This window comes from Enhydra lutris, unplaced genomic scaffold (genome assembly GCF_002288905.1).
Source record: "Enhydra lutris kenyoni isolate GAN:26980312 unplaced genomic scaffold, ASM228890v2 scaffoldscaffold2, whole genome shotgun sequence".
Lineage (NCBI taxonomy): Eukaryota > Metazoa > Chordata > Mammalia > Carnivora > Mustelidae > Enhydra > Enhydra lutris.
This window is the reverse complement of record NW_019154086.1, coordinates 55893201-55910468: the sequence shown is the minus strand read 5'-3', so window position 1 is coordinate 55910468 and position 17268 is coordinate 55893201. Positions and strand designations below refer to the sequence as shown.

The 17268-nt window shown below is 40.6% G+C and overlaps 1 protein-coding gene across 1 annotated transcript in view; it reads left to right on the top strand.

Moving 5' to 3' along the window:
* LOC111149019 (pleckstrin homology like domain family B member 2) overlaps positions 1-17268 on the top strand; it is a 218046-nt gene that overhangs the window by 94417 nt on the left and 106361 nt on the right. The window contains exon 2 of the mRNA XM_022505904.1: positions 9020-9131. Within this exon, the coding sequence (XP_022361612.1) occupies positions 9068-9131 (64 nt within the window). The 5' untranslated portion in view covers positions 9020-9067. The remainder of the gene's footprint in view (positions 1-9019; positions 9132-17268) is intronic.

Sequence of the window (17268 nt, the reverse complement as noted above, 5' to 3'; positions counted from 1 at the left end):
TGGGCAAGCAAAATAACGTGTGCTTGATTCTGTAGGTTCAGAGTCTGAACACCTGGATTTAACATCTGTAATACAGGCTTCACTACTTAACTAACTGTGTATTTTCTTAGATTTAGCTACTTAATCTCTCTGTACCTCTGTGTCCTGTTATGACATTGTTACAATAATAAAACTTACACCATAGGGTTATGGATTAAATGATATAATGCCTGCAAAGTACTTGGGACAGAGCTTAGCACATACGAAGCAATTAATGCATACTAATTTTTTTAAAAATTTAATTTTTTATTTGAGAGAGAGAATGAGTGGTGGGGAAGGGCAGAGGGAGAGAGAGAGAGAAGCAGACTCCCTGCTGAGCAGGGACCCCCCCCCCCCACACCAACTCAGGACTCAATCCCAGGACACCAGGATCATGATCTGAGCACAAGGCAGATGTTTCACAGACTGAGCCACCCAGGTGCCCATCAGGGCATACTAATTTTAATAACTATTGTTATATTTTTAACATCTGATGTTTAGGAATGAGCACAGGAACAGCCAGAGAATAATACTCAGGATAAAGGCCTTAGAAACCCTTATATAACAGTCCTGATAAATGTTCAGAGGAAAAAATTGTCTCCTTTCCAAAGTGGTTCCAGGACAATCTCTCTTAGGTGAGACGCAGTTACAGTTACATGCATTGCCAAGTTGCCACACATCAGAGCTGCTGATTTTGTTAATGAAAAGGGGTGAACGGTGAGTTGTATTTTCCATAACAACATTTCACAAAGTTTGTGCTTTTGGGGGGAGGCAGAATGATGTGTTGTATCAAAAAAAAAAAAAAAAAAAAAAAGATATGTTCTATACTCAATTTTGAGAAATGCTGGATTAAACAAACTTAAATAGATGTTTCCTTTAATGCATCTGCTACCATGAGCCATGGCTTGCTAAGAAGAGGCTATCAAAGAGCATCGTTTTCCAGCCTCTTATAAGTTTTTTTTAGGGATCATTCTGCTAGCACTATGTGTATAACACAACTTCTTAACGCTAGTCAAGGAAGAATCTCTTGAGAAATTTCCTAAGAAAAAAAGTACATATTATTGGGGCACCTGGATGGCACAATAAATTAAACATCCAACTCTTGGTTTTGGCTCAGATCTTGATCTCAGAGTCGTGAGATGGAGCCCTGCACTGGGCTTAAGTTTCAGTGCAGAGTCTGCTTAAAACTTTCTCTCCCTCTCCCTCTATCCTTCTCACCTATGAGCATGCACTCTCTCTCTAAAATAAATTTAAAAATCTTTTTAAAAATTTTTAAAAGAATAAATTTTACTGGATCCACCTCTACAGATTCTGATTAGAAAGTCTGGGCTGGTATTAAGGAAATCTGTATTTTTTAAAGTTCCATGGGGTGGCCTTGTCTACAGGCAACTAGGAAGAGGAATTTTGCCCTTCCCATAATCCATAATCCCTCCCTTTCCTTCCAACCTGTTCTGAGAAAAAATGGCTCCCACAAAAAAAGGTAGCAAAAAAAAAAAAAAATAGTGGGTGTTAGGAGGTGTTATTCTGCCACCAAGGAGATGAGATAATAGAATATCAACATTCAAAAATACTTTCACTGAGGTGGCTTTGAAAAGTATGGATCCCAGGCACTCAAGGAAATCTAGAATTTGCTATAAAAACCTGGCAGCTTTCCCCATGATCATTGACACTGGCTCAAGCAATTGTCTGGACCCAAAAAATAAGGAATATCCAATAACATATCTGCGTAAATTAACGAGGACAAAGATTCTTCAAACAAACACAGCTTTATGGTTACCTAGGTACCTGTTATGCTTTCAAAAGCCTTTAAATAATTAATGAAAGCTAATGATCTGATGTCAGAAAAATATAATTATGGAAACGTAGCTGTATGCTCTACATGTAAAGAAATTTGAATTATCATTCCATGGGATTAGTGGTGATCTAACAGTTTCCAAGAATTGCCAACAGAACTTTGAAACAAAGTCAGATTCAAATATTTTGTTTTGTTTTTTTAACTTGCCTAGAACTCATATCTAACACAGTGGGAACAATTGTATTCTCTGTGGGTCTATTTCAAATTTAATCTAAGAACTGTCTCCTTACCTGATATTTACCTGGAAACCAATCAGACCTGAGAATACACAACCTAAGAGATGTATTGTTAAATCTAATCTAAGAGAGATTGTCCTAGAACCATTTTGGAAAGAACACAATTTTTTCCTGTGAACATTGCATCAAGGAAGAATTCAGCAAAGAGTGAATGGCTTACTCTATTTCTACTTTTACAGCCTGCTTTAAAACTTTTATGGGAAAAATAAAAGAAGATAAAAGCATGGATCACTTCCACGCTTCTCTCTACACACTAAAGCAACTGTTCATTTTATATGTCCGGCAGGATGGGTTTTGGTTGTGGTCAGTTCTGGCCTTTTCCAACACCCCTGGCACCAAGGGGATGGGAGTGAGGGTGAATTAGTCTATGAAAGGCAGCCTACACTACAATTTTCCAGACTGGGGGAGAAAAAAACCTAAAAAGATAAAACCACTAAATGCAACACATGGTCCTAGTTTAGCTCCAACAAAGAATACTGTTGGAACAAGCAATTAAACTTGAAAGGAGTTTGTAAATTCAATGCTGGTGTCAATGATAATTTCTTGATTTTGATCCTGATATCATGAGTCTCTAATGAATGTCCTTGTTTGATGGGTTATGTGATGGGCACCGTGTTCAAAACTTAATACAAATGGTTCCAGGAAAAATCAGCAAAAATACCCTTTGTGTTCTTGCAGCTTTTCTGAAGCTTGAAGTTATTCTAAAACTAGCAAAACTAAAATTGGCACTAATGAATTAACATTTATTTTGTTGTTTGTGTTAGTTTATTGTTGATTGTCTCAGGTTCTCTGATTTTCTCAGGTTCTCTGAGTAAACTATCATATCATCTGAAAATAGTTTCACTCCTTTTCCCATTCCTGTACCTCCTATTGTTCTTCCCTTTTAAATTGTACTGGCTAAGACCTCTAGAACAATGTTCAGCAGTAGTGGTAGAGATAGTAAGATCAGTAGACATAGTAAGCATTCTTGACTCTTTCCTAATCTTAGTGGAAGTGTCTCTAGTATTTCCTCATTATGTACAATGATGATTTTAGGACTGAGGTATTCTGTTTAGGAAATATGCTTCGAAACTTATTTTCTTGAGTGTTTTTATCAGGAAGTTTTGTCAAAAGCTTTTTTTTATATACATACAGGGGATGATCACATACTTATTCCTCTTACATCTACTGATTTGCTGTTTATATTACTAGATTTCCTAATACTAAATCATCCTTGCATTCATGAAATAAACCTCACTTGGTCATGGTATATTTTCTTAATGTGGTGTTGGATATTGTTTTCAAATACTTAATCCATATTTTTTGCATTGACATTGGATAATTGCTTGCAAAAGTATTTACATATTAGAGTCATGTTCCTCCACTGTTCTTAGCAGAGCAGTCTCCATGAGAGGGAGCTTGGTGACAACAGAAAGGTTATTGAAGGGGCACCTGGGTGTCTCAGTCAGTTAAGCATCTGCCTTCAGCTCAGGTCATGATCCTGGGGTCTTGGGATCGAGCCCCACATTGGGCTCCCTGCTCAGTGGGAAGCCTGCTTTTCCTTCTCTTTCCACTGCTTCCTTACTTGTGCTCTCTCTCTTACTCTCTCTCTCTCTCTCTCTGTTAAATAAAGAAATAAAATATGTATTTTTTAGAAGAAAGGTTGTGGGAGGTGGAGGCAATGGAGAGAAGGAGAGACCCTTCTTCGGAGTCCCATAGACCTTTTGAAGTTTGCTGGTCCCCTCCGCTGACTGACTTTGTGACCTTGGAAAAGTTCATCCTTCTCTTCTACATTCTATTCTCTCATGTATCAGATGACAAACCCACCCCCAATAAATTAGGTGAGAACTACATGATGTCTGTGAAAACTTCAGCACGATGTCTGGCGCAGTGGCAGCCCACATAAGCATTGAGATATTTTATCATAAGTATTTTTCTCCTGCTGCTTCTCATATTATAAAGAAAGCAGTGCTGGAATATATGTGAAGAGATACCGTAGTTTCCTCAGGAGACACTCAGGGTCCCCGTTTCAATGGTTCCCAGCATTTTGCTGTAATTGCCGAGCACAGAAGAGATTGAACTAGATGAGTATGTTTTGTCTGCTTTTCCAGTTACCCTATTCTACACTAGAGCTCTGTATGTGAATAGTTAAGACTTGAGGAGTGCCAAGTGGGGATAGGAGGGAGGACAGTGAAAGGAGTGGAAAAACAAGATACAATTTCTTTAGCCCTTACCCCATGCCAAGAACTACTTTAGCTATATCAGCAGTAAAATCAGTGAGGAAAGTTGAGAGGTAGCATCAAGATCTCAAAACCTGAGAGAAGCATCTTGAAAGGCAAGTAGGAAGGAGCACTGTTTCCCTGTCTAACAGTTGAGATTAGCTTCTGTTCTTTTCTTCTCACTCACAACCTCTCAGAGTAGAGGGGAATGGAGAGACACATTCTCTGTTGGCTCCTTTATCTCTCAGCGTTCCACACCTCAGGAAACCTCCCGGTCCAACGTAGCGGTCCTGCTCCTAAGACTCCTGAGTGCGAACGAGGTTAGGACAGACCTAATTTATGGATGTGTTTATTCTACAACTCTTCCTTACTGACACATTTATTTTACAATGCTTGGTGTGGATGGCAGAAATGAAAACACTGTCTACTACTCTCAGATTGGTGGAGTGCTCCCACAAGGTGCTGTGGGAGCGCCAGGGGAGAAGAGGTTGGCCTAAAGTCATTTGTGCTGAACCTAGAAAGTTGAAGCTGAGTGGAATGGCAAGTCTTGTGGGAAACAGCATAGAACAGGGATTTTAAAAAGAGGCTCCAGACTGACACAGACCTAGATACATATAGATATAGATATAGATATAGATATAGATATAGATATAGATATAGATACAGATATAGATATATTAAGACCTTTTATTTTTTTAATAATTTTTTTTTATGTGACAGACAGAGATCACAAGTAGGCAGAGAGGCAGGCAGAGAGAGAGAGGGGGAAGCTGGCTCCTTGCTGAGCAGAGAGACTGATATGGGACTCGATCCCAGGACCCTGAGATCATGACCTGAGCTGAAGGCAGAGGCTTAACCCACTGAGCCACCCAGGCACCCGAGACCTTTAATTTTGTTTTTAAAGATTTTATTCATTTGTCAGAGAGAGAGAGAGCACAAGCGGGGGGAGCAGCAGGCAGAGGGAGAAGCAAGCTCCCTGCTGAAGAAGAAACCCAATGCAGGACTCTATCCCAGGACCCTGAGATCACTACCTGGACCCAAGCCGAAGGCAGGTGCTTAACCAGCTGATCCACCCACGCATCCCTCTAGGTCTATATATTTTGTCTCTGTTTCTTTCTTGCTATTAACCTTGAACAAGTTCCTTACATTTTTCTGAACTTTAATTCTATTGTCTGCAAAATAAGGGAAAAGTATCTAATATATATGTGTGTTTGTGGCAAAGATTAAAAGAGATAATGTAAGTGAAACCCTTAGCACGATGCTTGGCTTGTGAATCCTCAAACGTAATGGCTATTATTATCATTATCTGGTCTTCAGAGGTGTTCCTTAGCTCCTGCTTCTGTCCATAGTCCTTTACTCAGACCCAGAGCTTCTTTTTTTTTTTTTAACAAATTACTGAGATTTAATTCCTATACCATACAATTCATCCATTTAAAGTATAGACTTCAATGGTTTTTTAAATGTATTCGTAGAATGTTCCACAATCTAATTTTAAAACATTTCCATTAACCCCAAAAAGAAACATTATACCCATTATCAGTCACTTCCTATCCCTCCCCGACCTTTTCCCAGAGCCAGCTCCAGGCAACCACCAGTCTACTTTCTGTCTTTATAGACTTGCCTGTTCTGGACATTCTATACAAATAGAATCTTATATAAGATGTGGTCTTTTGTGACTGGATTTTTTCACTCAGCATAATATTTTCAAGGTTTGTCTGTGTTGGAGCATCCTTTCCTTTTTACTGCCAAGTAATATCCCGTTATACAGATCTACCACATTTCATTTATCCATTTACCTATTGGAGGACATATGGGTTGTTTCTGCTTTTTGTCTCTTATGAATAATAGTGATACAGACATTGGTATGCAAGTCATGTGTGAATATATGTTTTCATTTCTTTTGGGTATACACTTATAAGTAGAATTGTTGGAACTTATGGCAGCTCCATGTTTAATCATTTGAGGAACTGCCACATTGTTTTCCAAAGTGGCATTTTGTTTTTCCAGAAGCTCCTTGCATGTATCCTGTCCAACACTTGTTGTTATCTGTCTTTTCATTAAAGCTACCCCCATGGGTGGAAAGTGGTATCCCATTGTGGTATTGACATGTTTTTCCCTAATGATTAATGATGTTCAGCATCTTTTCATCTGCTTAGTGGCTATTTGTATATCTTTTCTGGAGAAATTCAGATCCTGTGACCATTTTGATTTTTAAGAATCCTTTGACATTCCAGATTACATGTTCCTTATCAGATGTATGATTTGCAAATATTCTCTACCATTCTATGGGTTGTCTTTTCCCTTTCTTGATGGCATTATTTGTGGCACAAAGTTTTTCAAGCTTCTTTTTTTTTAAATATTTTATTTATTTGACAGAGAGAGATCACAACTAGGCAGAGAGGCAGGCAGAGAGAGAGCAGGGAAGCAGGCTCCCTGCTGAGCAGAGAGCCCGATGCGGGGCTCGATCCCAGGACCCCGGGATCATGACCCGAGCTGAAGGCAGAGGCCCCAACCCACTGAGCCACCCAGATGCCCCCAAGCTTCTTTTTAATATAACTTTGGAAGACTATGTTTCAGCATTTATCTCCTATGAAAATGTTCAAGCTGATGGACTCTCCACGGGAGACTTGGTCTTATACTTTCCTGATAATCATGAGGCCCTCATCATGTAAAAATCCTCAACTTTTAATGCTTCTGGCCACGGTCATTGATCTATGTAGGCATTGTCCTCATCACCTTTCCTCTATGAACTCTGTTGAAAGGAGGAGCACTTCTTCTAGTCAAGGCCAATCCTCCAGCTGGGTTCTTGACACGGTCCTCACTCTTTCTCCCACAACCTTGCTCATCACTTCATCTCCCTCCCTTCTAGATCTTTACCATTTCCCTCTTTATCTTCTCTCAACATATGAGCCAACTTAACTTGACTATTTTGAGAAGAAGCAAAGCTTCTCATGATCTAACCCTCCAAATTTCCACCTCTAGCCATGATGTCTACCCTGCACTTCGCCTGGATGCTTTACTGACATATTGACAAATCATACTGACATACTGACAAATCAACACATCCAAAATTGAATTCCCTTCCTCACTCTACATCTGCTCCACTTCCAGTATTTCCATTCTTAGATAATGGCATCGTAATCTATCAGCTACCAAAATCACACCATACTCTCCCCATACCTTTCTTCCAGTACCAATAAATCATCTTGAGTTATCTTGTGCTGATAATATATCTATCTCTATGCCTATGCCTATGCCTGTTTCTAGATCTATATGTATATCACAGTCTGAACCTTGTTATCTTAAACAAATACCCTACTTTAGTTTCTTAATGTCTCTTCCTAGAAATATTGCATAGACCTCTAACTGGTCTTTCTGCCTCTAGTTCTTAAAATCCATCCTCCTTAATATACCAAGAATAATTTAAATAAAACCCGATACTCTTTCAGCACCTTAATGGTAGCTGAGGGCTGTTACCTTACAAGGTAACATGCATTACTGAATTTTAATAACTCTTTTATTTGTCCTAAGCCTTAGGTCTCTCATCTGTGAAATGGGAATGATAATACTTAGTCTTAGAGCCACTGTGAAAATTAGATGAGAAATATTTGGCAAAGTAGGTGCACAATAAATTGGATCCCTTACATGACGGTGGGACCACATCACCTCCCGGGGCACCTCTGAGTCTGCAGAGAAAATTGGACTCATCAGAGTTGAGAAAGATATGACTTAAAGTCAAGAGCTCCTTGGGGGGCTCTTAAGAACAAAGACATTGGTTCCCTTCTCTATAATATGAGATTTTGTAAAAGTTAAAAGAAATAATAAAGACTAAGTAACTAACAGGATGGTTGGCAAAGCATGGGATGAAAAATAGAAAATAAGAAACAATAGAACCCAAGCTGGGACAACTATGTTGAGAAACTGACTGTTCTGTCTAAATATTGGCCATACTTGTTTGCTGGCATCTGTTTTTTTAAATCTGTAACAATTCTACCCAAAGGTGTGTGTGTGTGTGTGTGTGTGTGTGTGTGTGTTTAAAGCTACTCTTTTTTTTTTTTATTTGACAGAGAGAGATCACAAGTAGATGGAGAGGCAGGCAGAGAGAGAGAGAGGGAGAGAGAGAGAGAGAGAGAGAGAGAGAGAAGCAGGCTCCCCGCTGAGCAGAGAGCCCGATGCGGGACTCGATCCCAGGGATCTGAGATCATGACCTGAGCTCAAAGCAGCGGCTTAACCCACTGAGCCACCCAGGTGCCCCCTGTGTGTGTGTTTTTTAAGGATTTTATTTATTTATTTGAGAGAGACTGAGAGGGAGAGAGAGAGAGAGAGAGAGAGCTCGCATAAGCAGGGGGAGGGGCAAAGGGAGGAAGAGAAACAGACTTCCTGCTGAACAGGGAACCTGATGGGGGCTCTGTCCCAGGACCCTGAGATCATGACCTGAGCTGAAGGCAGACACCTAATCAACTGACCAACTGAGCCACCCAGGCGCCCTCCCTCATCCCCCCACTGCCAAAGTGTGCTGTTGCTGGTGATGGGGTTTAAATCTGTCATTCTAAAGGGTAGCCTGCAGTGGGATTAGAAGATGATCCAGGATGTCTGTTTTTCAAATTCAACAGCCACTCATGTTCCCCATATGTTAGCTCTGTTGACCTTCAGTTTTCAGAGGTTGCCTTGGCTTCCCAGTCATGGTACTTTTCTTTTCTCACTGAGTACAGGCCGGCATCGATCCCAGTTTCTCTTCTGAGATTCAGCAGAAGTTCCTGATGGAGGAAGGCAATACCCAGAGAGAGGAGCCCGAGCAGGAGGGAGCTGACAAAGTGGCTACCGGTAAGAACTCTCAGTGTGCATGTCATTGGAGGAGATTGTCGATAACTATTCACCAGTACCTACTCTCCGTCATACCTACTGGGAATGATCTGGCATTTTCCAGCATAAATTCAAGAGTCCAGCAAGGACGAGAAAAATCTCTGGTGGCTGGCAATCCTTGCCTAGAGCTTCAGCCCTGTGCTTACTTACCTCACTGAAGACATGTTGAGGTCTGTTTAGACCAGAGGTTAGAATGACAAGCGGGCCAAAGCAGCTGGTGTGGATAGGTCTTTTTCAGTGACTCCTCGGTCATTCAAAAATTAAAGCCCACACAGAAAAGGCTGAGACAGGATGCACAGAGAAAGGTGTCCCGTCTTTTAGGCTCTCTTAGAGGAGCAGCGGATTTTGCTGCCTCCTTCCAGGAGGGCAGAGGTCCCACGCAGCCATTCCCAATCACAGGGCTGGTAGTGGCCGTTGAAGTCTTTGTAATGTATTCCCCCACATTCAAAACAGAATGAAGGGACTCACAAAATGTCTGTTTTCCTCATTATTTTTGATTCTGCCTCAGATGATCAAGTCATGGGCGGGGACAGGGAAGGGGCTACTGAGGGATATGCTGGAGACCGGGTGTCAGTTAACCTCACTAGTGTTTCCCTACCATGAGCTGATTATGTCTGCACTGCCAAGTGCTCTTCTGTGAAGGGAGGGTGATTTCATGTTAGATTTAATTTTTCATTGACTCATTCTGCAAAGTTCTAGACATAGGAGATAAAATAGAAAGTTTCTGTATCAGTCTAGGTTCTCCAAAGAAACACAATCTCTCTCTGTATATATACACATATATACATATATATGGGTGGGGTGGGGAGAGATTGATGGATTGATTTTACAGAATTGTCACCTACCATTGTGAAGCTTAGCAGGTCTGAGGTCTGTAGGGCTGGTCACAGGCTGGAAATCCAGGCAGCGTTTCTGTGCTATAGCCTTGAGGAGAATTTCTTCTTCCTTGGGAAACCTCAATCTTTGCTCTTAAATTCTCTATGATTGTATGAGACCTAATCACGTTATAGAGGGCAATTGCTTTACTCAAAGTCTACTGATTTAAATGTTAATCATAGCCAAAAAAAAAAAACCTTCATAGCAACATCTAGACTGGTGTTTGACCAAATAACCTGGCCGTAGCAAAGCTGGCACAAAATTAACCATCACTGCCTTCTTACTTGACCAAGGCCAGGGATAAAGTTAAGAAAAGCTTTCTGGAAAGTGTGTTTCCTGAACTATTGCTGCGTATTAAGAAAGAATGAGTATGACGCATGCAAAAAGCCACAAATAGTGTACTGAGATTGAAAGCAGCCCTCCCTGCAGGCAGGGGGGTAGGAAATGGTAAGCTACCCACTAGGAAAATAACCTGACCTAACCAAATGGTTTGTTTTCTGTTTAGTTGCTTAATGCGAAGCTGAGGGTTCTGGATTTATTTTAGCTTAATGTCTTGATGGAGTCACTGAGGAATTCTTAAGCACTGAGGTGATGAGATTAGATTTTCAGTATTCAATACCAGTTCATGCTGTTTTCAATAAGTACATTATGTGTCTACCATGTCTGAAATACTAGGGGAAGCCCGGGTTGTGAAATGGTGACACACGTGGAGGAGTCCCTGATTTCAAAGCTTAGGATTCTAGTGGGGACCTAGGGGGAAAAAAGGACAAATGAAATAATTATGAATTTTAGTTGAGTGCTCTTGAGACTGGAGGCTTGATTTGGAAGCTTACGATTCCAATGTCTGCCTACACCTGTCCCACTGGGCCATCATGTTCCTGCCCTAAGTGCAAACTTCAAATACTGAGTAATCCTTCAGCAATAGCCCCATAACCTCATCCCTTCTCCTGCCCAAATACACAGGGTCTTGGATTTGATACTTTCTCTCTTTCTGAACTGTGGATCTTAGCTCTTCCTTTAGACTCTTCCCATCTTCCACTGCCTTGGGTGAGCCTTGCCAACCACACACCACTGTCTCTCTAGCTTCAGGTCCAATGAAATCATATCTTCCCTACACCTGGGCTTGCTCCTGGGCTCCTTCTCTAGGAGTGAAGTTAAGAATACCAGGCGATCAATGAAGGCAAAGGGAATGGAGAAAAGAGATCTACTGACAGACATTTAAGAGGTAAAGATGATATGGTTTGGCAATGGATTAGTAACAGCGGTTGGGGAAATAAGACTGAAGACATTTTCCAGACTGGGGGGATTGGATGACTGAATGTAAGGGGTGACTTTTCATTTAATTATGGACTATAAAAAGGAGGAGGGTTGAGGGATGTACGTGGAATAAGGAAATGATGATTTGGGGACACCGGGTCTGCTGTGCCCAAGGGATTCCCTGTAAAGGTGTACAGTATGTGATCACCACCTTCCTTCCTGTGTACCCCTCAACCCTCTTCTTTCTTGTACTAAAGACTGTGACAGCTGGAATAGAAAAAGAAAGGTTGGTATTTCCAATAGAATCAAAGCATTCAACTATTTATGGAGTCCTAGAGAATTTAACCTGAAATGCTAATAGCTCATTAGAGCTAAAACTTTCTTTAGAGATCTAATTATCAATGAGTTATTAATTAGGGGTTATGTTGCTTTCCATCCATATGGATCCTTCAAAATTGACTGTGTAAGGCATTTTCCACCTGGATAGTCACTTTGATGAACTTCACGAGCCAGATGGGATGGGGGAGAAAACTAGCGAGTGTAATAGGAAAACAATAAATCACATCAGGGTTTGTCTTGATGACATTGCCTATCAGTGTTAATGGACAAGAGGAATGGGGAGCACTTAGGTGATTTCCCCCCACCATCATTCCTGCTGTTGGGGATCCTCAAACTTTATCCAGGCTTTTTTGTAGAGGAAACAGAGGAAGAGCTACTGTTCTGCCAGCAGGCTTGGGATAGGGGGAGAGAAATGTCCCCTTTGAAAGTATCTACATTTGCCTTCTTGACTGGCAAATTCATTTCAATGTATGTAAGTTTTCTCTTGTACTGTACTGGGTTGATAAGCCTTTTATAAAATGAACTATAATATTACTTACTAGAGACACAATATATTCATCGACTCATGTTCAAGTTCTGGAGATTCTTATGTCAATCTTATAAATACAAGACCAGTATCAGGAATCAACCTCTTGAACAATCAGAGAAAGACCTTTTAAATAGAGTTTCTTTTGGTTCCTGTTTGAGAAAGAGCAAAGGAATACCATCTTCTTTAGGCATAACTGTAATTCATATAAACTTGGTTCTTGGCAAAAGCCAGAAATTCAAATGACTCTAGAAGAACTGTATTAGTCATAAACATGGCTATCTGCATCTCAGAACTAAATGCCTCAAACAACCACATACAACTTCCTGAGTACTGACACAAAATCTCTAGCCAGCGTTGAGTTCTAAACACAAATGTTTTCGTTAGTTCTCTTAACAACTCCCCCTGAGAGAAACAGTGCAATTATCCCCATAATGTGAAACATTACAAAAAAGATCAAGTGAGTAGCCCCAAGCCCCCGGTGACACAACTGGTTCCCTGGAATATTAAATCATTGAATTTCCAGTCCAACACTTGGCCGAACAGCCCAAAGGTACCTGTTCCATGCTTATTTCTGTGAGCCTCTTATGATCTGTAACTATGGAATCATCCTAACACGAGGAAACGAATGGCAGTCAGGAGTGGACAGAGCCATTCGGTATCTTGACTGAGCCTTTAGTGAATATGAGACTGAGCAGCCTTGACTTGGATTGACAGCTTTGCTTAACATATGAGGAAAGAGAATCCTATGGCTTTACTGGAGTCTTCAAACTATGTGGCTGGAGCTCATCTTTCTCTTTCATCCCAGCCCCATATAATCAGCATCCACTTCCTCCTACACAGCCGCCAGCTCTTCCTGTATTTGTCCAGCGAGGAGGAGCCAGTGCAAGTTTAGAGCAAGGAAATGACCTAATTAAAATGGTATTAGACATGAAATCTAAAATTTTAAGCCCTATTCTTCCCCTCCCCCCCATAGCTGGCCCCAACTCCCCCGTGTCGTCTCTCATGCTTCCATCCGTGTGGGATGCCCTGCTTCTCTAGTCTGCATGGGCTTCTTTGTTAACGCTCTCTCTTCTGTCTAGAAGGGACCTTTCTCCATAGAAAGATCACATGCGTTGTCTTCCTTGATAGACTCACTGGGCAGAGAGAAACCCTTCCCTGAACCCACTTGTATCACTTTTTTTACAGTATGTTTTATTGTATGTTACCATGTTACAGTTCCCTGCTCGGCAGTAAACTCCTTATCTAGAGCCACATAATAAATGATTTATTTTAGCTCTATCTTCCACTCATCCAGGCATATCATGTGGAACACAGTAGATGCTTAGTAAATTTGCCTTCGTGTTTAACATTCCTCATGTGCTGAATCCCGGCTGCTGCTCTAAGTTGGCAGAAGTCTCTAGAGCAGCGAGGTCTGTCTAGATCCAACACATCAACCTGAGCCCTTATCCCTATCCAACAGGCTCCAGAGAATTATGCTATATCCTGTTCTATCATATTACATAGCATACCGTAGCCTAGCATGTCATGAGGGAATTTGAAGTCAAGGAATGAGATAACTGGTGACATGGTGAGAGTCAGATGAAAGGGAACACAAAGGGGAGAGGCAGATAGGCTAAGCTCCCTGCATTACGCAGGAGCGGCGTTCATGAGGGTACTGCTGTTCTCTGTGATGGGCAGATAAGCTACAAAGAAAACTCAAGGCTGCCATGCAGGAAAAGTCGACCAATTCAGGCTCTTTGAGTGATTAGAAAAATAGGCCTGATAAACACTGCTGGGATAGGTTAATCAAAAGTCTCTCTCTTTCTCTCTGTCTCTGTCTCTGTCTCTCTCTCTCTCTCTCTCACATACACACACACACACACACACACACACACACGTACACACACATCCCCAGCATCCTTTTCTTGCCTGATTCCAGTACAAACTCACAGACAAGGTTGGGGACAGGGCTGAAAGAGAACATCTGATGCAGAAATTAATCAGATGGCACGTGTATTTAGATTACTCTCATAATCAGAGAAGCAATCTTAATAGTTTGAACATAAAGCCGTACACGGGGATAAATTCCCACCTTAGCTTTGGTTAATTTTATGGCATTAATTTGAAGAGCCAATGTGTTGTGTATACTTCATATATTTAAAAACATATTTGAGAACATAGAGTAAAGTCCAAATATCGAGTAAGGTTATTGGAGTAAAAATACATCAAAGATGTAAAAAAAAAAAAAGTAGTAGGAAACAAAATCTTTATTTCCATGATACAATCATTTAATGACTTTGAGCTTCCTGGCAACCAGGATACAAAGGGAAACATGGGTTTACATAGTTCTCCTTAACGACGAATGCAAATCCACTGTGGAAATAGATGAAATACCTTTTCTAAGAAATGAAAGAACATCGACTTTTTAAGAGAGAGAAAATGTATCCTAGTACTAAATTCTAAAATGAGTTTATGGTGGGGAACTCGACTTACATAGGATAGTACAAAAGAAAGGCTTGATGTCATTGACAACAGTTCCACAAGAGAAGGTAAATTGGGTTGGAAATTTCTCTTTTGGTCAGGACTTTATGCTGAGTGGAATACACCAGACACAGAAAGAAAAAACCTGCATTATCTCACTTATATGTGGAATCTACAAAGAGTTGATTACAGAGAAGCAGAGAGCAGAAAGGAGATAACCAGAGACAGGGAGCTGGGGAACATGGGGAGATGTTGGTCAAAGAGTATGGAGTTAAAGTTAAAGTATAAATAAGTCTGGAGATCGAAGGTGTAGCAGGCTGACTATAGTTAATAATATTGTATTGAATATTGGACAGTTGATAAAAGGGTAGATTTCTGGTGTTCTTACCCCCTCACAAATAAAGTAGCTATGTGAGAAGATGTGTTTGTTAGTTTGCCTGTAGTAATCCTTTCACTATCTGTATGACCATCAAATAATCATGTTATATACCTTAAATATAAAGCACTTTTATTTTTTAAAAAGGAAAAAAACCCTATACTTTCAAATGCTCCCTGTGTGCTAGCTGTCTCCTGTCAAAAGCATGGTGCCCTTATCACATTCATTCATTAAAATATGGGTTGGGTGTTATTAGTCTCATTTTTTCAGGAAAGAAATTTGTTTCTCAATCAAAGTAAATAACACATTCCAACAGGGCTGAGTCAGGGTTTAAACCCAGGTCTGTCTGACTCCCAAATCAGTGATCTTTCCGCTGCACTCTGCAAATAAAAACGTCTTGGTTCTTTATATAGGCATGTTATTAAAGAGAACATCAGTACAAATAATTGGACTGGGCTTGAGGATGGCCCAAGTTAATAGCTACAAACATGTGTTAAGCTATCACTACAGAGAGATGAAGAGATGTGCAGATTCAGGACACGAGTTAATCAAGTCCAACTGGTCTTTGTTAATGAGAAGGTACCATAGCAAAATTAAGTCCAAATGGAATGATCCATAAGTAACTTATAATATAACTTTGTGCAACATTTCTCCTTTCCCTATGTGAGGGGAGGATATAGCAAAGTAAGATCGGGTATGGTAACCACTACAGATCCTAGAGAAGGGGGTAGTTTACAACCCAGTATCCTAGTGGACAACAGGAAATGGCAGAGAGAGAGAGTGAGGTGTGGCTCTGGCCTGGGATTAAAGAGGGGACTTTGTTGTAAAGAACCTAGGAAATGGAAAAAGTGAAAGGAAAGAGCTCTTTTTTTTTCTCTTTATTTATTTTTTAAAGATTCTATTTATTTATTTGACAGACAGAGAGATCACAAGTAGGCAGAGAAGCAGGCAGAGAGAGAAAGAGGAGGAAGCAGGCTCCCCGCTGAGCAGAGAGCCCGATGCAGGGCTCAATCCCAGAACTCTGGGATCATGACCTGAGCCAAAGGCAGAGGCTCTAACCCACTGAGCCACCCAGGCGCCCCCTTTTTTCTCTTTAAATATCATCATAACTAAAAAGAAATTCTGGTAATAATACTTATTACATAATAACAAGTGTTACATTTTGAGTTCCTTCTCCACATTTGAAGATGCCTGAGGTCTGCATTTAACATGTAGTTTAAGCTTTGTGGCTTCACGGGGACCTCTTCATCTCCAGGCCCTTGTGGCATTAAGCCAGCTACTGAAAACCACACCAATGCAGCAGGCGTGAGAAGCGTTGGTGGCTTTAGTCACTTTATAAAAAGTCACATTGAACGAATCGTCTTTGAGCCCCTTCCAAGTGAGTATCAAGTATCGAGCAGTATTGAGTCTCGGAGTATGGTTCACACAAATATGAATACAATGATCCCTCTTGCCTTTAAGGAGCTTGGCTGAACTAAAAGAGACCAAAATGTCAACAAATAAAACAAGGCAGTGAGAAGAGGCCAATGAGGATCACTTTTTTTTTTGCCCGGTGATTATGAATTAATCTTTATCCAGAAACCTCCTCTGACATATCATTCCTACCCAAACAAGAGATAGAGAGGAGTATTTAAGAGTACAGACCCTAACACCATCCTGCCTCTGTGAAAATTCTGATTCCACCCAAACTTATTAACTGAGTGACCATTAACTCCTCTGTGCCTCATTTTTTTCAGTCATAAAATGGGAGTAATAATAGTACTTACCTCAGAGGGTTGTTAGTAATAATAGCACTTACCTGACAGGGTTGTTAGAGGAATAAACTAACACTGTAATATATTTGGGCGAGCGCTTAGTATATACAGCAATTGTTGCTCTGAATGAACATTAGCTATTTTTTCTCAGACACGCATGTTGTTAAATACTGTCATTCTAGGTGTGCTGTGTTGGTAGACATACTCTTCAGAACCTTTAGGGGAGAACAACTTGTCTCTAAAATGTCTGTCTGGTTGAGTGGCGTCATTCTGGGCAAGAAAATGTTTGCAACCATAGTGCTCTGGGTCAAAGCCATCATTCATACTACAAGCCAGGCATCATTCAGGGGCACTGGGGATGTGTCACTGGAGAGAACAGACAGAAATCCCTGCCTGCACAGAATTTACACTCTAGTGAGGAGAGTCAGATAATAAATATAATTCTAAAAGTACATTTTATAATATTATAAAAGGTAAAAACTCTGTCAATAAAAGAATAAAGAAAGC